General features: G+C 53.8%; 1 protein-coding gene across 1 annotated transcript in view; it reads left to right on the top strand.

Annotated features, from left to right (window-relative positions):
• The window catches only part of LOC102173909, an 88,102-nt gene that overhangs the window by 28,826 nt on the left and 35,116 nt on the right, over window positions 1-24,160 (top strand). The window contains exons 8-19 of the mRNA XM_018039861.1: window positions 106-459; window positions 1,582-1,938; window positions 3,049-3,525; window positions 6,148-6,279; window positions 7,119-7,268; window positions 9,574-9,781; window positions 12,710-12,876; window positions 14,219-14,331; window positions 15,380-15,461; window positions 18,905-19,042; window positions 21,471-21,645; window positions 23,757-23,878. Of these exons, the coding sequence (XP_017895350.1) occupies window positions 106-459; window positions 1,582-1,938; window positions 3,049-3,525; window positions 6,148-6,279; window positions 7,119-7,268; window positions 9,574-9,781; window positions 12,710-12,876; window positions 14,219-14,331; window positions 15,380-15,461; window positions 18,905-19,042; window positions 21,471-21,645; window positions 23,757-23,878 (2,475 nt within the window). The remainder of the gene's footprint in view (window positions 1-105; window positions 460-1,581; window positions 1,939-3,048; window positions 3,526-6,147; window positions 6,280-7,118; window positions 7,269-9,573; window positions 9,782-12,709; window positions 12,877-14,218; window positions 14,332-15,379; window positions 15,462-18,904; window positions 19,043-21,470; window positions 21,646-23,756; window positions 23,879-24,160) is intronic.

Here is a 24,160-nt window from a genome sequence, read left to right as displayed (position 1 = left end):
CTCTGGAGGATGAGGGCTTTCTTGACCACCTGTGGACAAATGGACAGTGGACACACTTCATGGGATTCTGTAGGGACCCCCTCACCTGGCCTTTCTTGGCAGCAGAATCCAGCTGTGCTGACACTGAACGGCTCCTTCCTGGTGCACACCTTTGGGGCCAGCCTGGTGGCTCAGGTATCATCTGGGGACACCTTCGCCCGAGCCCACATCCACTCAGCCTGTGGCCACCGTGCTCACCTGGACACTGGCCTCCAGCACGCGTGGCCTCCACTTCAGGCACTGGGAGTTCCCCCCAACAACCACATCCGAGTGTCCATGTGGGAAGATGAACCCCCTCGGGCCCAGCTGGAGGTGGCCCTGGGCCTGTGCACCCTGACCGCCCGTGGGGACTTCAGATCAGAGGCCAGCGTCACACACAACTGGACCCTGGCCCTGGTGAATCACTGCCCTCTGCTGGAGGTAAGCCCCCTGCCCCACATGTCAGTGTGGGTTCCCACCTCCCTTTATTAATTATTAACCACCTTCTGTATGCCCAGCTCTGCACTCAGCATGAGAAACTTTGGGCTATTTTTTTCTTTTGCTGTTGTCACTTAAGCTGGGGGCTCATTGACTGTAAAGCTTTGAGCCAAAAACAGGACCAGAATTCAATTTTTCTCCTCTTTTGCAAAGGGCCCTCCTGAGACACTGGTTCACATCTTTTCCGTGGTTCAAGTTGATTCTGTTCTTATATCTCACTTCCTGCATCCCTGGGGTCAAGGATCCAGGAGTAAGAAATGAGACTAGTACAGAGTAATAACATGAATGCTGAGTACTCTCTGAGGCCCCTTGAATCCTCACCGCTGGGGGCAAGGGCTGCTTGTACCCCCTCGTCCCCCATGATACACTGGGGCCCAGAGAGCTGGGGGGACCCTTTCATTCCCATCTTGGGTTTGTGCCCCCATGTTGGGTTGTCTTAGGCCCTGGTGGAGCAAGTTGCTTAAGGTCTCGCCCTCCAGCAAGTGAACATTGATGTTCGTGATCTCATTTCTGTAGCCAGTGCTTTCTGGATGCCTGGCTCTGGATTCACAAGGATTAACTTACTTCCATCTCCCAGCAACTTATGATCAACTCCCATTTTAGAGATGGGTAAACTGAATCCGTGGGTTTGGAGAGACTGAGTTAGTGGTAGAACAGGAATTTGAGCCCACATCTCTCGATGGGGTGCCCTTGGTATCGCTCACCTTGCAGAAGGAGGTGCTGGTAAAGTTTAGGCCATGGGGCCACTGCTGCCCTCTTCCCACCCAGACGCATCTGCAGCTCCCTCCCCATGACTTCTGGTGTGTGTGTGTGTGCTGAGTCATTTCAGTCGTGTCCGACGTTTTGCGACCCCATGGGCAGTAGCCCACGAGGCTCCTCTGTCCATGGGGTTCTCCAGGCAAGGATACTGCGGTGGGTTTCCATGCCCTCCTCCAGGGTGTCTTCCTGACCTAGGGATCAAACCCGCATCTCTATGTCTCCTGCATTGGCAGGCGGGTTCTTTACCACGGCACCACGTGGCTTCTGGCACTCACCTGAAATCCAACCACTTTCTCCGTATTCCAGGCGACAGGAATCCCGCGGGCCCTGCGCTCTGAGGGCAGCCTAAGCTGGGGCCCCTGCGAGTTCGACCTGACCACGGACTTCCATAGTGACTGTGGAGATGCCCACCTGCAGTTGGCCCGTACCTGCGGGCCCCACACCTTGGTTCTGGGGCACCTGACCCACTCCCTGCCCCTGCTGGGCCGACTGGGCCTGCCACCCCAGAGTGCCATCAGCCTGACCGTCCAGCCTGGCCCTGCCCCCCACAGCTCCCTGTCCCTCCAGATGGGGCCGTGCCGGCTGCAGGGTGCCCTGGGGCAGCACACGGAGAACCAGAGCACGTGGATACTGGCCACCGAGCCGGGTTGCCCGCTGCTGGAGGTGCGTATAGTGGGCCAGCAAGGTCCCTGGAGAGGAGCTTCCCGTCAGCGTAAGGCCTGAGCCTGGCTGACACCCCCTCCAGGGACTTCCCAAGACCAGCTACTATTTCCCCAAAGCCCTGCTGGACACTTGACCCCTCTTATCTCTCATCCCGTGTTCCCATTTGGCAGATGAGGAGATCGAGGCTGGGTGAGATTAGAGGCACGCAGTGCCATGGAACTTGAGGACCACAGGCTCAGAATTTATGACAGTCTGTCTTTTTAGTAAAATTTTAAGAGCAGGAAGGGAATGAGAGGAACTCTTCTCGTGACAGTTGGAAACTGTTGCATCTTGGGTTTCATAATCTGTTGAAAACCACAGGCTGGGTTTTATCTGAGCCAAGAGATAGTCTGAGCACTGTCCTGTGATGTTTGGGGGAAGGGGACCCTGTGACTCAGGAAAGGGGGAAGCTGGAGTCTAGGTCAGCAGACAGGGCTGGTGCCCTCATCTGAGTGGCACAGGCCCCTGCCCTGTGTCTTCTGATGGAGCTTCCTGGGCGCAGGGACAGGGTCTGGTCCACTCAGCATCCCTGAGCGTAGGGCTGGGCGCGGGCAGATGTTCTGTCAGTATTAATCAGGTCAACACAGGATTGGTCCACAAGAGAGCAGAGCATCATGGGGTGAAGCAGGCCTACCCACTAGGACTTTCTGTGATGATGGAAATGTTCTTTACTATCCAGGACAGTAGCCACTAGAGACAGGGAGCTACTGAGGGCTTAAGATGATTTTACTCATGCTACAGAGAAACTGAATTCTTACTTGGACTTCATTTTAATTTAGATGGAACCAGCCCCATGTGGTTAGTCACCCTAACCCTAACCCTAACCCTTCACAGACTGAAGACAGATCAGGTTCAAACCTTAGCTCCTCTACTTATTAGCTATGTGATTCTGGGCAATGACTTTGCCTTGTTGAGCCTCAGTGTTCCCATCTGTAAAATGGGGACTAGTAACTATCAATCTCAGAGTTGTTGGAATAGGGTGAAAAGAGAACATTTTGATGAAGCACTCAGCATGAGACTGTGTGTACTGAGTGTTCTCTGATGGACAACTGTTGTGTGTTGTGGTTGAAGCTGCAGTTTTGTTGTTACTGTAATGGGAGAGGAGTGGGGGTGAGGAAGAGGGTTGAAGATGGAGAATCAGGCCACTCGTTGGTGTGGGACCACCCTCTGACCCCTCTCTCTGGGGTCCAGCAGGGCCTGGGCCTCCCAGCAGGGACACAGCTCAGCGACTCCCTGCAGGCCTTGGGTGGGGAAGCAGAAGCATCAGGGGTCCTTGTGGCGGCCAGCCAGACTGCTTCCTTGACCTTGGCGGTGACCCTGCACCCATCCGAGGCCACACTCCGAGCGAAACTGAGGCCCACGCTGCCTGCACCACACCCGCTTCCCCCGGAGACCTCGCTGGCCGTCCAGTGTGGGTGGGAGGCCAGGTACCAGCTGCGCCTGGAGCTGCACACAGGGGCCTGTGAACTTCAGGGCAGTGGTGAGCTGCAGCTGGACCGCCGGCTGCAGTGGCAGGTGGTGGCCGAGAGCTCCTGCGAGGGCCTGCAGGTACGTGTGCCAGGGGTGGGTGGGAGGGATGAGCGCCAGGGTCTCCAGGCGGGAACCCTCCTTTTTAACCACTGCCAAAGTGAGAGAGATGGGGTGAACCCTGGAGGACTGGAGAACCTCCTCTAAGCCCTAGACATACAGCTGTAAACACGGCAGATGAGTGCCTCCCAGGGGCAGACAGGCAACCCCCAGGATAAATCAGCGAACTGTGGAGTGTTATTACACAGGGGTGAGGGCTAAGGAGAGAGAGAAAGTGGGAAAGGGGGTCATGAAAAACAGGGCAGATACTGCAGTTTTGTATGTCGGTCAAGGTTGGTCCCCCAAACAGGATGACATTTAAGCACAGACCTGAAGGAGAGGAGAGAGCAGGATTGTGGGTACCTGGGGAGAACGTTTTCTCTTTTTTTTAAAGAATATTTATTTCTGCTTATTTATTTGGTTGCACCGGGTCTTAGTTGAGGCATGAGGGATCATTTGTTGTGGCATGCAAACTCTTAGTTGCGGGATTGGGGATCTAGTTCCCTGACCAGGGATCGTACCTAGGACCCTTGCATTGAGGATGTGAAGTCTTAGTAACTGGACTACCAGAGAAGTCCCAAGGGGAAAGGATTTTCTGGGCATGGCCAGTGTAAAGGCCCCGAGGCAGAGCTGGAGAGGGAAGGGCATTCTCTGGGGCTGGGATCAGCAGACCATCTCTCTGAAAGTCCAGATAGCAAATAAACTTAGACCTTGCAGGCCATTCAGCCGCTGTTATAACTACTCCGTGCTGCTGCCGTAGTGCAATGCGCCATAGGCAGTGTGCAGTGAATGGGCATGACTGTGTTCCAATAAAGCTTTATTTACAGCAGGCAGCGGGCTGGATGCATCTGGTGGGCTGGCGTTTGCTGACTTCTGTTTTATAAAAAGCCCATGGGGTGGGAGCACCCTCGGATTCAGGATCCACCACGGAGGTGGAGAGAGAGGATTGGATAGAAGTCAGATGTGGGTGTGAGAAATAGGGGAGCCAGATGGTGACTGTGTGAGAAGAGGACTGGGGCTGCTGCTGTTCCTGGTGATAGGAAGGACGTGGGTGGAGAAGGAGAGTTGGGAAGCGGGTGTCGCTGACTCACAGGCCCTTTTGGGATGTGTTAAATCTGGATCCAACCAGTCCATTCTGAAGGAGATCAGCCCTGGGATTTCTTTGGAAGGAATGATGCTAAAGCTGAAATTCCAGTACTTTGGCCACCTCATGCGAAGAGTTGACTCATTGGAAAAGACTTTGATGCTGGGAGGGATTGGGGGCAGGAGGAGAAGGGGACGACCGAGGATGAGATGGCTGGATGGCATCACTGACTCGGTGAATGCGAGTCTGAGTGAACTCCGGGAGTTGGTGATGGACAGGGAGGCCTGGCGTGCTGCGATTCATGGGGTCGCAAAGAGTCAGACTCGACTGAGCGACTGAACTGAACTGAACTAAATCTGACAGGGCTCTTAAACGCCCAGGTGGAGACAGTGGGGGCAGTCAGGTCAGCTGTGGTCTGAACTGGAGGTGTCCTCTTGGTGGTCACATTTAAAGCCACAGACTGAGGACTTCCCTGGTGGTCCAGTGGTTAAGACTTCGCCTTCCAATACAGGGGGTGCAGGTTCAATCCCTGGTCGGGGGTGAAGATCCCACATGCCTCAGGGCCCCAAAACCAAAACGTAAAACAGAAGCAATATTGAAACAAATTCAATTAAGATTTTTAAAATGGTCCACATCAAAAAGAAAAGAACTCTCAAAATGGCACAGACTGGCTGGGATGGCTGTGGGGTAGGTGGAGACTAGGCACTCGGGCTTCAAAGCTGGGGAAGATGAGAAGGAAACTGCCAAGGGTACCAAGAACAAGCCAGGAGGAGGAGGAACCCCGAGGGAGGAGGGGTCTCGAGGCTGGGGAGGAAAGGGTTAATAGGGTCAAACGCTGCGTCAGGCAGGTGGAGCCGGGCAGCTGTCCTGGGCACTGGAAGGCCACCTGTGAGGCCAGGAAGCCCAGACTGTGAATTAGGTTCTGCCCCTTGTCCCTGGTGGCCTTGAGCACATCCCTGTTCCTCCCAGGGCTTCAGAGCCATCATCGTAGATGGGGTACAGTGACCTCCTCTTGTGCTCAGCGATGCGCTGGTAGGCGGAGCCTAGGGAGATGCTCATGTGGGCCGGCCTTGCAGCCTGCTTCCTGAGCAGGCTCCCATCACCTCTCAGGAGCAGGGGTCTGGGTTCTGTGAGCCTGGGGAGTTGGAGAGGTTGGGGGAGGAGAGGAGGGGAAATACATGTTTCAGAGCTGCCAGTGTTCCAAGGCTCTTGACCAGTTGGTTTCACAGGATGCGTGAAAAGCACGGGATGCTTGGGCATAAAGGTGCGATCTTTGTGGTTTGGGGAATTGGGAAAGGGGCCAGAGGAAGCTCGTTTGACAGTGCAGGGCTACTGAAGTGGGGCCCTCTGGCACTCCTAAAATCTGACCCAAGTCACAAACCCTCTCCTGTAGAGACTCATGTGGGCACATCCTCATCCCATTTTGTTTTCAGTTCAAGGGAGATCATGGGACCCCTGATGCCCACTTGAGACCCACCCTAGTTAAGACAACCTACTTCCATCTCTTTCAACCCTTCCAGGCCCTGGGGGTCCCAGGCCGAGTCAACAGCTCCGGCTACGTTGCAGTGAACTCCACAGCCATGGATGCTCAGGCGCTGGTCACCATGGATGCCAGCACACTACGGGGGCTGCTTGTCCTCAGCACCACTGAGGTGAGGGTGCAGACCAGGCCTGGGATGCCAGGGCCATGTGCTCCTGATGAGAGAAGCATTTGGATACCAGCTGAGCTCCAGAGAGGACCCTGGCAGATGAGAGCTTCACGGTCCATGAGTAGAGGAATGAGACTTCCGAGGAGAAGTCCCTCAGCTGCCCCTTCCCCTTCCTAACTCCCCAGGAGCCATCGCTCATCTGACTCTTTTAATGTCATGTTCACGAAAGCGCACAGCCTGCTCGCTTTTGCATCTGCCTCCTTTTATTCAGCATGATGTTTGTGGGATTCACGTGGTCTGTATCCTTTTTCACTGCTGTATAGTATTCCATGGTGTGCTGGTATCACAATTCATCTGTTCATCTTATCCATTAGCATTTGGGCAGTGTCTAGTTTTCTATTGTATATTTGATTAAGTAAGTACATTTTTTTATTTTAAAAATATCGTCATTGTGATATAATCCACATGACAAAATTTACCATCTTAACCACTTTCAAGTGCACAGTTCAGTGGCATTAAATACATTCACATGATTGTACAGCCATCACCACCATCGGTGTCCAGAGCTTTCTTCATCTTGCAAACCTGAAACTACCCACAATACAACAACTTGTCATTTCCTGCCCTCCCCGCCCAGCTCTATTGAATTTCCTTCCTTTTTAGGGCTGAATACTATTGCATTGTATGAATGGTCCATATTTTGTTAATCCATTTATCCATCAGTGGACACTGGGTTGCTTCCACCCTTTGGCTGTTGTGAAGAGTGCTGCTATGAACACGGGTGTGCAGATATTTCTTGGTGATCTCTCATGTGAGTCTTGGTTTTTCTCGCTCTGTTATAGACCCAGCAGGAGGTGAACTTGCTGCTCACACACAACCTGCCTCAGCCCAACCCCTTGGCCCTCCCAGCCCAGATCCTGCTGTACCTGACCAACAAGAGGCTCGGGCCCAGCTACAGACACACCCGGCAGGTCGGAGTGGATGGCAAAGAGGTGGGGGCTCTGCTGGGGTGAGGGGGCGGCCTGGTGGGGCTGGGAGCTGGCCCGATGGCCCTGGTCCCACGTCTTCCACCCTGACATGTATCCGAGGAGCTGACCTTCATTGGTGGCCAGAGCACGTCTCCCGGGACTGCAGACTCCAGCACAGCCTGCCCGCACTGCGGACGCTGTGGGTGGAGGACAGGGTGGCCCTTCAGGTCAGCCTTGGCAAGTGGCAGTGATAATGGAAATCATTCATTCATTCATTCATTCAACAAACCTTTTTGGAAGTACCTCTGAGACAAGGGGATGGTAGAACAAGCTTCAGACCTCACTCTGAGCCTCAGTCTTTACATCTGGAAATTGGGGCTGCTGATACTCATTTTGCCCTGGTGACTCAGCTGGTAAAGAATCCACCTGCAATGCGGGAGACCTGGGTTCGATCCTTGGGTTGGGACGATTCCCTGGAGAAGGGAACCCCCACCCACGCCAGTATTCTTGCCTGGAGAATCCCATGGACAGAGGAGCCTGGGGGGCTACAGTCCATGGGGTCACAAAGAGTAGGACACGACTGAGTGACTTTCCCCTCACGTTTCACTTTCAGTATTCATTTCCTTCATCCAGCCGTGCCCCCAGGACTGTTACACATTCTCTTCCTCTAGAGCCCCCTCCCCCACTCCCAGCAGACCAGAACTCATCCTCTGCCCTCTTTTTCCACGTTGTCCATACACACTCCCTTCACGGTCTTATCCGTTCTCTCATTTCAATGGTGTATCTGCACTGCCGTGTCCCCCATCTCTTCCTCCCCTGAACCCCAGATCAGTAGGCCCACCTGCCCACTGTATCTCCACTCAGGTGCCTGGCAGGCACCTCCGACTTTAGCTGTTCCAAAACCAGACAGACCAGCCCCCCAGACCGGCCCCTCCCTGTCTCTCTCCATCTTGGCAAGCAATGCCCAGTCCATCCTTCCCACCGTGTAGTCAAACCCTCGAAATCAACCTTGATTGGCCAAGCCCTCATCGAGGAACCCCCTAAAGCGTCACCTCATTAGAACCAAAGACTCTCCTATCACCCAGGAAATTCCAAGGGACCTGTGAGCTCCGTGTCACATTCTCCTGTCCCTCCCATCACTCAGTCTACAAAGCTGTGAGTTCTGTGCCAGGAACTGGGCTCAAAGACCAACTGTTAGCAGGAACTGGGGCCAGAGGCCTCCGCAGCTGCAGCTTTACTGTGCCACGCCCTTCCTCGCCTCTCCCTAGCTTTCTTTTCCATCGACTTCCCATCATCCGTCACATGATGCCTTCGGTGTGGTCCCGGTCTGACTCCCACTGCTGGTGTTTAAGTTCCACGTGGTGATGTAAAAGTTCAGGCATTTCTGTCTGTCTCACGTGTGGCAGCCTCGGAAGGTGTAACAGGACCCAGCGAGTGGTAGGTGTTCAGTCGACATGGTGGAGCGATGGAGTGACACCCCCCGCTTTATAGAGCGGGTGGCTTAAAGCAGGAGTCTGCTCGCCACCTGCTGCCATGCGCTGTGTGTTCCGATCGTAATGGCTAATGTGCTGTTGTGGTTTCAGTGATTAACTCACAGGCACGCTGGAGGGGAGCTTGCAAACTCAAAGCCTTTGGGGCCCCGTGGAGAACTCCAGTGTGAGCTGTGAGGGGACCTAGAGAGCTCACACCCTGTCTAAAGTCTTCCAAGGGGTATATTTTTAACTTTTTGAAAAAAAAGATTAAAAAAAATGTATTAACTTTTGTTGGGGTGAAATACATCTTTACCATTTTAACTGTTTTGTTTCAAGATATTTTTCTGTGGACCATTTTCTAAAGTCTTTATTGGATTTCTTATAATATTGCTTCTGTTTTATGTTTTGGGTTTTTTGCCCATGGGGATCTTAGTTCCCTGGCCAGGGACTGAATCCTCACCCTTTGCATTGGAAAGTGAATTCTTAACGACTGGACTTTGAGGGAAGTCCCCTGAGCTATTTTAAACTGTACAATTCAGGTATTTAGTGCACTGATAAATTTGTGTAGCTACTGTCTAATTCAGAGCATTTTCATCCCCCGAGATGGGAGCCCTGTTACCCATGAGCATTCACTCCACAGCAGGCACCTCCCCGCCCTCTAGTGCCAAACAGCAGGTGTGTCGTTTGCCAAGTGTAACCCAGCTGTTCCTCCATCCTGCTCGCTCAGGGCCCCGGTTCTTCCCACCCCAGTGGTGTGGACAGTATAAGACCCCAGGGTTTGGGCGAGCGGGTCCTAGCTGCGCCAGGCTGGCTTTCTGTGCTCAGGGTGGTCCGGCGTCTCCTGGGTGTTGTTCCAGGTCTCCATGGACGTTGACAGCAGCGGCGCTGGCTTTGAGAATTCAGGACGCGTCTCATCAGGGTCCACGTCTCTGAATTACTCCGTGAGCTGCCGTCACCGCGATGGGCACCTGGAGTTCTCTGGTTGGAGCGAGCACAACAGCTGGGCCCTGCAGCAGGCGGGGTTCCCGGAAGAGGCCCGCCTGGGCGCTGAGCTGCAGATGCAGAGTAAGGCGGCCAGACCCTGCCCGGGATCGGGAGTCAGCCCCCCTACACCGACACCTGCCCACCAGCCTCAGGCCCGGCGTGACCCTGAGTTCCAGGACTAACCAGGATGCCCTTGGCCTTGGAACCTGACTCTTAAAGGAGCGGGTATTCACTTCCCAGGGTGGCCAAGGCAACGTACCATAAAACGGGTGGCTTAAAACAACAGAAATTTATTCTCCCAACTTCTAAAGGCTGGAAGTCAGAAACGAGGTGTGGTCAGGGTCATGCTCCCTCCAGAGTCTTTAGGATTCAACCCTTACTTGCCTCTGCCCTCTCCTGGTAGCCCCAGGCATTCTTGCACTTATGGCTGTGTAACCCTGGTCTCTGCCCCCGAGTCTCTGCCTTTGTTTCTGTAAGGATGCTAGCCATTGGGTTATGGCCCAGCCCAACCCAGCACCTCACCTTGGCTTGCTTCGTGGTTTACTCATTAAGTTGTGTCCAACTCTTGCAACCCCACGGACTGTATCCCACCAGGCTCCTCTGTCCATGGGATTCTCCAGGCAAGATGACTAGAATGGGTTGCCACTTTCTTCTCCAGGGGATCTTCCCGACTCAGGGACTGAACCCGGGTCTCCTGCATTGCAGGTGGATTCTTTACCAGCTGAGCCACCAATCCTATTTCCAAATAAGGGCACATTCACAGGCCCTGGGAGTTAGAACTTCAAACATAATTTTTAAGGGGAAATAGTTTAACCCATATTGGAGGAGGAAGAGAAGGTAACAGTAATAGTTAGTGTTTTTGTTATTGTTTGTTTTTTTTTATGAGGGATTTTATTTTTATTTATTTGGCTGCGCTGGGTCTTATCTGTGCCACGTGGGATCTTTAGTTGCAGCATGCAAGTTCTTAGTTGCGGCAGGTGGGATCTAGTTCCCTGACCAGGGATCAAACCCAGGCTCCCCGCACTGGGACTGTGGAGTCTTAGCCCCTGGGCCACCAGGGAAGTCCCAAGAGCCCGCGTTGATTGAGTGATTACCACATATGTAGTCACTGAGGCAAGCTCTCAGTACATAGCTCAGTGAGTCTGCTAGACAACCCCGTTCACACCAAGGGAAGCTTGAAGCCCCCAGTGGGGCCTCTGGATCCTCAGACCCTCTGACTTCTCTCCTGACCCTGCTCATTCCACTCCTAGATATTCTTCCAACACATGAGGCTTACTCCTGCCTCAGGGCCTTTGCACAGGCTGTTCCGTCTGCCTGGAACGCTCTTCCCCACATGACTCCTTGCGGGAGAAACAAGGAGACTGCCCCTCGCCACCTGCGTCTCAAATGCCATCTCCTCGTGGAGGCCTTGCCTCTCCCCCTAGTTATTTGCATCCCCACCTCCCTCCAGCTCGCCCCACCTCTTTCCCAGACTTTGTCGTTCTAACAAGCTGTGTAACCCACTTCTTAAATATCCTTATTTCTCACTTCCCACCTTCCATCCACCCCACACTCCACTCTTTGTTTGCAGAGTGGCAGATAGTAAGTGCTCAGTTAATCATCTATTGAGTGAACAGATAGGAGGGGGTGGTGAGTAACACCATCCCTGTTCTGCAGGGGAGGAACAGAAGCTCAGAGAGGTTGAGTCACTTGTCCCATGCCATACAGCTGGCTCATGATGAATCCAGGCAGCATGACCCCAGAGCCACCCTCTGATCCACCCCCGCCCCTGCGTAGATGGCAGAGATCAGGATCCCTGCACAGCCCCGAGTCTCCTGGATGGTCCTCTTCTGGCCTTGAACTCTTCCAGCCTTGGTTCTCAGCCTCCTGCAGGGTGAGCAAGTGCCTGGATCAGACAGGGGACTGTCTCACAGACTGCTCTGAGGAAGGGTTTGTCAGGGATGTTGTGGGTCAGTGATGGGACGAGTATCCCAGGAATGATTCCCCACAGCCCCAGTTCCCGGGCCAGGAGGCCTGGGGTGCTAGCCTTCAGCCACTGTGGCTTCTCAACCCCCAACTGCTCTCTCTCTCAGGGGGCATGTTCTGCCTGGTGTCAATATTCTTGGTGTCCCCACAATCAGGAACCCCCCCAGGCACAAGGGGACTGAGTCCCCTTGGACGTGTGTTCACTCCCCACTCACGCCCCACATATAGTAGGTGCACATGGGTGAACACTGCATGATGAAGGAAGGAGACAGACCCTTCATGAGACCTACTATGTGCCCAGCGCGCAGATGTGTTATCTTAGTTAACCTTGGCAATGTCTCTTGAAGTGGGTGGCCTATGCCCACTCTGTAGGTGAGGAAATTGAGGCTCAGAGTTGCCAGCTTGTCCTTGTCTGCCAAGGAGGGCCTCCCAGGTGATGGGGCTGAGCGAGATCCCAGAATCTCCTTTTGTGGAGGAGTTTCTTCTGTCTGCTGAGCTGAGTTGTGGCCTAGCTCGGAGGCAGGGGACTGGAAGAAATGCCCGCACATGCTAGAGGAGGGTGCAGACCCTTCTGCCTGGGCCAGGCAAGCTGCAGGTCAATATTATTTGATATTGATTTGATATTAACCCTGGAGAAAAGCACCATTGGTTTGTTCACTCCCTCATTAGGTTCTTGGCGCTTGTGATGTGTCTGGGGCAGTACTAAGTGCTGGAGTCATAGCAGGGAAGGAAATAGACTAAAGGTCCTGCCCTCATGGAGCTGACCTTCTGGCAAGGGAGGAAGCAGGATGGGCTGGGAGGTACTTTAGAGGGGCAATCAGAGGAGGCTGCTCGGAGGAGGTGTCATAGCAGCAGTGACTCCAATGCGAGAAGGAGCTGGCCAGGCCAAGACTGGGGGAAGCCTCATGACAGATGCTTTCATAGGGACTCAGAGGTGAAAGGCTCGCCCAGGTCAGTCTCACTGGTATCCACAGGGTTTGACCCTAAAGTGGAATGGGAAATGAACCCCAGTTCCCAGCAGCCTTTGCCATTCTCTGTCTCTAGAGACCCAGACACAGGCCCGTGTGGTCCTCCAAGGCGGGGGCGATGGGATCAGCATGGACACGGCAGCCCTGGTGGCCCGGCCAGTGAATGGCCCCCTGGAGCTGGTGGTGAATGTCAGCCACACGGCACCTCTTCTCCGGAGGCTGGGCCTGCCCTTTGCCAGCCAGGTGAGGTGTGGGTGGCCAGCTCAGGCAGGGGCAGACTCCCCTGCTAATTCTGTCAACTCCCATCCTGTTCCCAGGGGCAGAGGACCGCTGTGTGCACAGTTGATGTGAATGGTCTTGCCTTGTGTCTGTCCAGCACTTTACAGTTTGCAAAGACTTTATTAATAATGATAATAACTGTCACCAGCGGCCTCTGTGCTCCCTGCCGTGGAGCTGGTGTGGATGGGCCCCTGCACCTGTGTTCCAGCTCCTGGCCCTGTGTCCTTTCCACCCTTCCAGCTTGCAGGTGTTTAGCACCTACTGCATGCTTGGCACTGTTCTGAGGGTCCCGTAGGGCTCATCTCCTAACACCCCAGTAAGAGGCAGAGCAGCACAGTTGTTATACATGCCATCTCTGGAGGCCAGTCCCAGCTCTGTCATTTGCTGGCTGGCTGTCCTTGGGCAGATTCCTTAGCCCCTCTGTGCCCTCAGTCTCCTCATCTGTGAAATGGGGATAATACCGGTACTGTTAATGTGAGGGTTGTGAGGATGGAGTGAGTCAGTACCAGTGATGCCCCTGGGTTGGTGTGTGGCTGGAGCTGAGGCTTCAGAGGCCTTTGCTGCTCTGATGGTGCTGGTGATGCTGGCCGCTGTAGTCATCAGCATCCTCAGGTCACAGGTCCGTCTCTCAGTGACCTGCCCAAGGTCATGTAGCAAGTAGGCATCAAAACAGGGGCTCAGACTTGGTACCGGGTCCTTCCCTGAGATGCGCCCCCACACCCTCTAAGACAGGAACTGTGCTGAGTCCCCATGCAGCGGGCCACTGGCAGTTGGTGTGAACTCGACTTGCTTAGTGGGGCCCTCCCTCTCCCTCACAAGCCACAGAGCACGTACATCCCAGACTCTTTTCCAGCCTTCTGCTTTGGGCTATCCGGCAATCTCCCTGCCCCTCACTCCCCTCTGCCATGGGAAGAGGGGCATTTCCCAGAGTCCAGGGGCCCAGGATGTCACTCTTCCCACAGAGGGTCTGAGTCACCGTGACTCACTGCTGAGCAGCACTTCATCTGAATCCCCTTTCCCTGCCCTCAGCCCGGGTGGTGGGGAGGTCTGTAGGATGCCAGCTCTTTGCCAATATCTGGGGTACAGGTGGACACTGGGGACCCATGGCTGGCAACCTGAGCTGCAGCAAGAGAGCTGGCCCAGGCCTGCCTGGGGGTCCTCACCATCCAAGGGTGGGCAGATGGGGCCGAGTCTGATGGGCATCTGCCCTGCCAGGCTGGTGGGCGGACAGGGATGTGAGGGTCCTCAGGCCCCTTCCTCCCAGCCTGTCCCCCCCGACCCTCACCCTGTCCTGTTCCCTCTTCAGCTCATGTTCCGGGAGCTCTGGGAAAAGGAAGAGATGCATTCTTCCCTGCAGCTGACGTGCGATTCTCAAACCAGCCTGGTCCTCAACATCCAAGGCCACAACCAGGCACTCAGGTGAGGGCTTTGCCACACTCTAGGGGCCCCGAGGGGAGAGGAATGGGTGAGGGAGAGGCCTCAGCTGAGCACCCGACCCACAGCGCTGCTTCAAACCCTCCCCACAGCCCCACTGCACAGAGGTGGCAAGGGAGGCTCAGAGAGGCCAAGTGACTTGCCCGAGGTCACACAGCTAATAAAACATCTCTGACCTCTGGGGCTCAGGACACGAAGGAGAAGTTCTTATTCTCACGAGTTAATGCATCCCAGGCCTCGAATAGTAATACTAGTATGGCTGTTCACTCTGGGAACCTTCTGGGGTCAGAGGTCTTAACACTCAGATGAAGTCAGGTGAGTCACCAGGCTCCAGGTGATGGAGGGTGATGAAAAAGCCACTGTTAACGATATAGACCAGCGGTTCTCACCCGGGGGCGTTGGGCAGTGTCTGGGGAAAGGTCCGGTTGTTACAGCCAGGAAGGGGGGTCTACCGGCTCCTCGCGGGCGGGGGCCACAGCTACTGTCAGACCTCCTGTAATGCGCAGGCCAGCCCACAATGATGACTGGTGTGGCCCATGGTGTCAGCTGTGCTGAGGTTGGCACACGTGGTGTAGGGGCACCCCCAGACAGGGCAGCCCCCAGGGCAGGCGGCAGTGGGGAGCCATGAGTGCCTGGCCTGAGGAGGCGAGGGAGGGGTGCTGTGAGCCCAGGGCTGCAGGAGGGGGCCGGGTTTGAAGCTTGCTGTCCAAAGTGAGGGGGCCTATGGGTGGGCCCACAGAAGATGTGCTGCTGAGTACCACCCAGCCCCTGTGCTGGAGGCGAAATGGAGGCACTTGCCCACTGTGCCAGGACCAGGCGGAGGCCAAGCTGGGATGCAAACGCACGTCACTGCAGCCCTGACTGTTGCACCCCATGGCCATCAGGCCTCCGGGCATGTTAATAGCCCTTCCTTCATTGGGTTGCTGCTATATTTCTGGGTCTCCAGCCCTCTGCTGGGGTGGTTGGCTTGGTCCCGACCCGGCCTGCACAGAGCGCCCTCAAGCCAGGCTTCTCACACCTTCTTTGCTTCCAGCAAAGAGCTGCAGCTCTCCGGCCAGCATCACCTCCCCGTCCTCCTCGGCCACTGCCCCAGCAGAGCCTCTGCCTCAGCCAAGGTAACTGTGTCCCGGCCACCCCTGAGCCCCTAACTGGTTCCAGATGCCCTGCCCGAGGCGAGTGGGGGCTGCGCAGGCCGGCCTCACCGCTGCGGAGTGTTAACACATCACATGTGTCCCCCAGCTTGCAGCAGGCCGCGCTGGGCCACCCTCAGAAACCCCTGGCTCCAGGTTTTCCAAACAGGCCCGGGTTTACATTCCTGGGCCGGCCCTGCAGCCCCCAGCGGGGCCCACGAGACCCCCAGGAGCCAGGGGAGTCTTGCCCACCAGTGCCTGGCACCGCCTGCCCTCAGCCTGGCACGCTCCCAGGCACTGGATCAGATGACGCGGCCTTTGAGCTGAGCCAGCCTCCCCTCCCAGGTGCCCCATGTGCCTTTCCCACGGCCTCTGCGTGGCTTCCTGCCCTGTGTCCGCAAGTCCCGTGTTCACCTGGAACCCTGGGATATCGCTGTCTCAGGCATCTGCCCTGAGTAGCGTCTGGAGGTGCTGGGCGTGGACAGGAGGGCCAGTGAGAGCCGCGATTCCCCTTCCCTTGGTGCTGCCATTGTTTCTTTCTGTCTGCTCCTCCCCGAAGCAGGAGATCCTGGAAGGTGTGCCCAGGACCTGGCCTAGGGCCCAGCACATAGTAGGTGCTTAGTGAGAGACAGCGAGGGAAGGAATGAATGGATGATGGGACGAGTGAATGAATGAGGACACACACCAGCTGGTCGCTTCCTTATCCTACCAGCCACCCAGCTTTGTAAAAAGCACCCGCCCACCGGCCTTGGCCCAGGCTGACTTTGTTTATAGAGCACCTACTGTGTGCCAGGCTGTGTACCAGCACATCACGCACAATCTCAGAGCTCTGCAGACTTCACTCACCATCATTCAGGGAACCTCTTAGTTTTCCCCCAATCTTTCTTTTCAATAATTTCCAACCTATAGAAAAGGTACTATAGGGCAGTGACCATTTACCAGTTGGTTTTTCCCCCAGTTTTATTGAGATGTAATTGACATACAGCACTGTTAGTGTGTACAACACATTAATCTGACTTGCATCTACTGTGAAATGACTGTAATGAGTTAGTTAAATCTGTTATCTCAGAGAGAGAAAAAGAAAAGGGAAAAAAAAATCTTGTGATGACAACTGTTAGGATCTCTTTGCTCTTTTTTTTAAAAATTTTATTGGAATATGGTTGATTTACACGTTTAGTTTCTGCTGTACAGCAAAGAGAATCAGTTACACAGATGCATATATTCACTCTTTTTTAGATTTTATTCCCTATAAGGTCACTACAGAGTATTGAGTAGAGTTCGCTGTGCCATGCAGAAGGGTCTCACTAGTTCCCTGTTTTCTCTCTGGTAGTGCATATATGTCTGTCCCAACCTCCCAGTTTATCCCTCCGTTCCCTTGGTAACTGTAAGTTTCTTTTTTGCATCTGTGACTGGTTCACTTGTACCATTCGTAACAACTCTCAGATATATATCATCCAGCAGGGTTAACAGTAGCCATCTCACTGTGCGAACATCCCTGGTATTGATCTTATATCACCAAGTCTTAATATCTTGCCGCATCTTTCTGTTTATACTTAATATGTTATATACTTGTATATATTCACACACATATTTTTGTATTGTGAGTAATATTGAGCTGTTTCTGGAGGCGTCTCATTACTCCTAAATACTGCAGCTGGTGTTTCCTATAACAAGGGTATTTTCTTGTATAACACAGTAAAATTACCAAATTCAGGAAATTTAACATGTGACATAATATCGTTGTTGAGTATACAGCTCATCATAAAATTTCCCAGTTATGCAGTAATTTTTCTTTCTCAATAAGGCCCTTCTGAGCTGTTTTGTTTGTTTTAAATCCGGGATGCAGTTCAAGATCACCCAGGGCATTCAGTTGTCACGTCTCTTTAGTTTCTTAATATCTAGGACAGAGGTCTGCAAGCTTTTACTGTAAAAGGCCAGATAATAAATATTTTAGCCTTTATACCCAATACCCTCTCTGTTGCCATCACTCAATTGTGCATTATAACAAAACGGCAGCCATAGATGATATGTAAATAAATGGGCTTGGCTGTGTTCCAATAAAACTTTATTTACAAAGCAGGCAGTGGGCCGAATTTGGCGCAAAGACTGACCTCGATCTAGCGATTCTCTTCCTACCACCTACCTTTCTTTCCTTTAGCATTTTATTATTATATTTTTCAGACACTGAAAGATTCAGACAGCTTCCTAGCAAATACTCACATACCTGTCACCTCGATTTTTTCATTCATATTTCGCTCTACTTTATCACACAGCTCTCCACCTTTTTAATGCATTTCAAAGGAAGTTCCTGATACTGATATACTTCCCCCTAAACATTTCAAATCATTTACCACCTTAAAGAAGAACTCCTGTATTGAACAGCAAGGATTTACTGTATAGCACAGGGAACAGTAATCAATATCTTATAATAACCTGAAATGGAAAAGGATCTGAAGCTGTGTACCTGACACTAATACACTATTGTAAACCAACTATAGTTCAGTTTTTAAAAAGAAAGAAAGCTTTCGCGTGGACGATTTCGCAGTGTCCAGGCACTCATTTTGCAAAAATCCTCTGTTTGAATTTGTCAGATTGATTGTGTGAGGTGTGATTCAGGCTGGACGTTTTTGACAGGGGAGTCACTAAATTAATGATGTTTCTGGAAAGCTCTTAGAAATACCAATTCTTGACCCAGTTTCTAGAGGCTCTCTTTTTACAGGTCTTAGGTGGGGGCCCAGAGTCTATATTTTTAGCATGTGCCCTGAGTGATTCTGCTCTTCAACCAGCCTGGAAATTAGCACATGATTTCACATAGTTTCCACATCAACACATTAATAAAGTGCGTTTCATCATCCCAGTTTATCTGGTTAGAGAGTGACGTCCTCAGGGGTTATGGAACTAGCTAGAGGTCACTCACCCCGTGCTTGGAAGAGCCAGAGCTGAATCCCGGCCTGTTTGATGCACTGTCTGTGTGCCGTCCTCTGCTCCAGACTGCCCCCTCCCATTTCCAGTGATAATTAGAATGCCTGCCTGCTGCAGGCTGGTAGCCACCTGCAAGTCAGTGTTAGAGCATGGAGGGCACGGGAGGTTGTTGTCCTGGCCACACCTGGTGGTCTAACCTGAGCTTAGGACCCTTGTGCGTGCTAAGCTGCTTCAGTCATATCTGACTCTTTGCGACCCCATTGATTGCAGCCCACCAGGCTCCTCTGTCCATGGGATTCTCCAGGCAAGAATACTGGAGTGGGTTGCCATGCCCTCCTCCAGGGGATCTTCCCTGGACCTCACGTGATCACAATGCATCTCATCCAGGCAGCTATGGGTCTTTAAGTCTGGGGGCTTTGGGAGGCAGAACCTACTTCCAGCACCTTCCTGAATGTTCTGTCAGAGACTTGGCTGAGGAATTCTGCCTTGCTTTCCTTCTGACCCAGCTACGATACTCTGAGGGTGGAGCCGAGGGCACATTTGTGTTGATGATGGAGGAGCATCATTTCCACATGGGCGCTGGGCTCGCAGCTGCTAAGAACAGCCTTACCAACATCATCAAGCTGGAGCAGACCTTCCCCCAGGTGCGTGGAGGAGGCCAGCGCAGGCTTGGCAGCGGGGGGATGGGGGGATGTTCCCGGGGCAGCCCTTTAAGAAAAGAGGAATTGTCCTGTTTTCTGGGAGGATCCACTACAGGCAGGGCCGTGGTGTGGGCAAAATTTTCTGGAATGGATTCTCAGCTGGTCTCAATGTTCCTTCTTCCCTTCCCTTGTCCCTCCCTCTCTCCCTCCCTTTCATGTTATTTACTGAGCATGTACTAGGTGCCAGGCCAGACACTGTTCCAGAAGCTGGGGATGTTGCTTAGAGCAGTCTGATGAGCCCTTCCTGTCATCAAATGTAGTCTAGTGGGGAGACTGAGCCTGCAAAGCATCAGAGTCGTGGGCAGGAGACGTGTCAGGGAGATCCCCTGAAGAAGGAAATGGCAACCCGCTCCACTATTCTTGCCTGAAAAATCCCATGGACAGAGGAGCCTGGTGGGCTACAGTCCATGGCGTCATGCAGGAGTCAGACACAACTTGGTGACTAAGAAACCACCAAAAGTGGGGAGACTGACCAACAACATAAAGAAAATCAAATAAGAAAAATATAGCAGATGATATCTGGTATAGAAAAGGGCTTCCCTGTGGCTCAGAATGTAAAGACCCTGCCTGCAGTATGGGGTAATATGAGCGGGAATGACTGGGGAGCTATTTAGGAGGCCAGAAAAGGCCCCCTAAGGAGGTGACAATGGAGTTAGCCTGAGTTAACCATTTGGAAGCCTGGTGACAGGGCCTTCCAGGCAGAGGGAACAAGATGTGCAAAGGGCCTGGGGCAGGAATGACTTTGGCATGTTTGAGGAACGGCCGCTGCGCTGGAGCAGGTTGGGTGAGGGGGAAAGAGCAGGCAGGAGTGGGAATGTAATCACGCAGGGTGTGTCAGGCCACAGAGAGGAGTTGGGATTGTATCCTCTCTGAAATTGGAGGCCTTTGAGGCCCTGATCCGAAGGGTCCTTTCAGACTCCTCTGGCTGCTGTGCAGCGAGTGACCTACAGGGGGCAGCAGAGGCACCAGTGAGTAAGCCATGAGCAGAGTCTCAAGTGGATGGTGACTGCAGCCATGAAATTAAAAGGTGCTTGCTCCTTGGAAGAAAAGCTGTAACCAACCTAGACAGGATATTAAAAAGCAGAGACATTACCAACAAAGGTCCGTCCAGTCAAAGCTATGCTTTTTCCAGTAGTCATGTATGGATGTGAGAGTTGGACTATAAAGAAAGCTGAGCGCCGAAGAATTGATGCTTTTGAACTGTGGTGTTGGAGAAGACTCTTGAGAGTCCCTTGGACTGCAAGGAAATCAAGCTAGTCAATCATAAAGGAAATCAGTCCTGAATATTCATTGGAAGGACTGATGCTGAAGCGGAAACTCCAGTCCTTTGGACACCTGATGCGAAGAACTGACTCATTGGAAAAGACCCTAATGCTGGGAAAGATTGAAGGTGGGAGAAGGGGCAACAAAGGATGAGATAGTTGGATGGCATCACCGACTCAATGAACATGAGTTTAAGTAGACTCTGGGAGTTGGTGATGGACAGGGAGGCCTGGTGTGCTGCAGTCCATGGGGTTGCAAAGATTCAGACGCAACTGAGTGACTGAACTGAACTGAGGGTCTCAAGAATGATGGTGTCTTGGACCAAGATGGGGGCAGTGGTGATGGGCTTTAGAGACATTTAAGAGTAAACTCCCTTCCTCCCCCTGAAAGTCTCCTCCACCATCCTCCTGTGGCACCCAACAGCTAGGGAGAGTGCCCCTTGCTGAGCCTTCGCAGAGGCTGTTCCTTCTGCCTCGAATGCCCTTCCCTGTTTTGTCAGGCAGCCTCTTTCTCTGTGTTCCGTTTCCCCCTTGAATATCTTCCATGGCTTCTCTTGTCACCTAACCCCATCATTTCCTAATTCGGTGACTGTCTCCCCACCAGCCTGGAGTCCCTGAAGGGCCAGGGTCAGTCTTGGTTATCTTTGTCCCCCAGCCCTGGGTCAGGAACATCACACCAGCTCATTAAATGTTTGAGAAATCCTTCTGCCGACCACAGCAGCCCCTCGTGGCACCGCCCATACGTCCAGCCCTGAGTTGAGCACATCACTCCCCTTGTCTCACTGAAGTCAGCACTATTATTCTTACCCCAGTTTATAGATGAGGAACCTGAGGTTCAGAGAGGTTGGGAAACTAGCCCAAGGCCACACAGCTTGGAAGTGGAGCTGAGAGGCGGCTGTCCTCTTCTCAGGGGGCATCAGTCTCTGGTTTGTCATACCCCTTCCGCCCCCTTCCTCCACTCCGTTACATTATCTACCAGCCCAGTAAACAATTAGAGCTTTGTTTCTAGTCTTTCCTTTTCTGAAAGCTTCTCTCCTTTGCTACCCTCAGCAGGAACATGGGCTAGGCTCCCCAGTGACCCAGCTCCATCTCTTTTTTTTTTTCCCCAGTTCCATGCCCTTCCTGGGGAGCTGATCCTTCAGACCTCATACGAGCGAGCCCGTGGCACCCAAGTCCTGCACCATATAGTGCTGTGGGACGGGCAGGGCATGGCCCTCAAGGGGAGCCTCAATGGGAGCCTCTCCATGTCCTTCCTCAAGCCTGCTGGGACCCTTGGTCTGCAGGGTGAGTCTCCCAGGTGCCACACATCCGCCCATTCACTCAGAGAATCATCACTGAGTGCTTGCTTATCCCAGGCACTGTTCCAGGCCCTGGGGGCCCACTGGGAAGCAGGATGGCCCAGGTCCCAGATCTCAGGGAGGCGGATTGTGAGCAGGGACACACACCGAACAAGATAACATCAGAGTGTCTCCAGGAGTGAGAACGCCTATGAAAACAAGCAGGGTTTGGTTTGGGGGGAGGAGGGGTGGAGCTCCTCCAGGTGGGTGGTCTGGGAAGGCTTTTCTCAGGAGGTGACTTTCAAGCTGAGCTCCGAGTGACAAGAAGGTGAAGCTCTGGGGAGATCATCGTGGGTGCAAGAGGAGGAACAGCAGGTGCAAAGGCCCTGGGGTGGGAACAGGCTTTGTGGCTGGAGTGGACTGATGGGAGGAGCAGAGGGGAGGAGATGAGGTGGGAGAGGTTAGGGGAGCCAGGACACACAGGGTCTCAGCCTCTGACAAGGAGCTGGGGTTTTTCCTGAGTGTGATAAGACAGGAGGGCAAGGTTAGCATGTGGAAGATGTGTCAACCCCTGCATCCCCGAGGGGTTGCAAGCTGAGGCTGACAGACGGCAGGTTGGCAGGGGAGGTGAGTGTGGCCCCAGCGAGGGCACCCGTGACCCCCTGAGGCCCTCCAGGAAACAGCCCCATCCCCAAGGGCCCTGCAGACACACAGGCTGTCAATTTGTGTTTGAGGAGTCTGAGTACACAGAGCAGAAACTGACCTGCTGGCCTGCCAAGCGGGAGACGCAGTGCAGACCCTCTCCCGGGGCGGGCATGGCTTGGTGGGTGGCCCAGTGGGGTTCCCCAGGGTCAGGGTTGCCACATGTGTGCCCTGCAAAGCAAAGAGAAAGAGGATCCTCAGCACGCCAAGCAGTGTTTGCTGTGCATACCTCTGTGTGTGCATGAGCATGTGCACGCTCAGGGGGCCCATGGATGGGCTGAGCAGCCTGTGGACCCTGCTGTGTGATTACTGGGTGCAGGAAGCAGCGGGTCGGGCAGGGGGAGTGAGGGGTAGCGCCTCTGCATGTGGTCAGTACTCCTGGACTGGTGACCAGCTTAGAGCCACTGCCTCTGGGCACAGCTCCCCAGGGTCCATGTAGCGACAGCCCCCTTCCAGAGGGTTCAGAGGTGGTCTTTGTCTGCAGTGGAGTCTCAGGTGGACTCCTGCTCTGGGGGGTCTAGGAAGGCCGGAGCTGTTGGTGGCCTTATAGGTTGGAGTCAGACAGCGCTGGAGGTCAGGGCAGCTAGACTCAGGCTTCAGAGATGAAGGAAGAAAATCGAGGGCAAGGAGGTCTCAGCAATGGGCCGTGTCGTACCCCGGGGTGGAACAAGAGCACGGAGCAGCTGAGTGTGACCAGGCGGATGTGGAGCATTCAAAGTGGCCGGGGTAACCGTGTGTGTGAGGGACCCGAGAGTGATATTGGAAGGCATATCTGTCAGCTACTGCTGTGTAACAAATGACCCCAAACTCAGTGGCTTACAGTAGTAAGAATTCATCACTGCTAATGAGCCTGTGGGCAGCTCTCTGGTCTTGCTCACGCATCAGGGTCAGGCCCTAACTTGGATAGGTGGTGCTGCTGATTTCAGCTGCACTTTCTCACTTGTTTGGGGGCTGGTTGGCTGTCACCTGGTCTGGGACAGTCTCTGCTGAAACATCCAGGCTCTCCTCTGTGTGGCGTCAGCGTCCGGCAGGCCAGCCTGTGTTTAATCTCATGATGGCTGGGCAGGGGTCCCAGAGAGCCAGACGGAGCTGAAGCCTTAAGGCCGAAGCTGGGGTTTCGCAGTGTCAACTTCACCAAATTCTATAAGCCAGTCACGAGGCCAGCCCAGGTTCCAGGGCCAAGGCAACAAATTCCACCTCTTGATGGAGGAGATACAAGGCCTCCTTGCAGAAGTCCTGGCATGGGGCTCTCATGAGGATGCTGATGGACTGTTGAGTGGCATGGGGACCAAGAGAGGGGACAGCTTCTGAGTTTTGTGCAGATTACATGCATGTGTGGCCCCAAAGTGGCCCCTGGCCCCCTCTTGGCCTCAAGCTGATGCCCCCACCCCTCCCTGTACGCCCCTCCCTGCCCAGTGGAGCTCACCCACCTGCTGCCCCTGCCCTTGCCACGGCACTGCAGCTTCCGCCTGACCTCCGAGCATTCGACACGCCATCACCAGGATGACCTGGTTGTGGGCTGGGACGGCAAGGACCAGGTAGGCACCGGGAAGCCCACCTTGTGGCCTGAGCGGGACACTCGGGGCCCTGCCCTGCCCGAGGAGCATTATGGGGCCAACCGGGCTTAGCCCCAGTCCCCAAAGGACCACAGGAAGAGCACTGGCGGGGAGGAGGGAGCCTGGGTCCCAGCACCACCTGGATGATAACAGGAAGACCAGCGGCTGACGCATAGCGACAGCCTCTTGTGTGCCAAGCAGCCCAGCCCCGTTTCATAGATGAAACTGAAGCTCAGAGGGGAATGGAGCTACTGAAAGGCAGGG

Source organism: Capra hircus, chromosome 25 (assembly GCF_001704415.2).
Source record: "Capra hircus breed San Clemente chromosome 25, ASM170441v1, whole genome shotgun sequence".
NCBI classification, from domain to species: Eukaryota; Metazoa; Chordata; class Mammalia; order Artiodactyla; family Bovidae; genus Capra; species Capra hircus.
The sequence above is the reverse complement of the archived record's forward strand: the minus strand, read 5'-3'. Positions and strand labels throughout refer to the sequence as shown.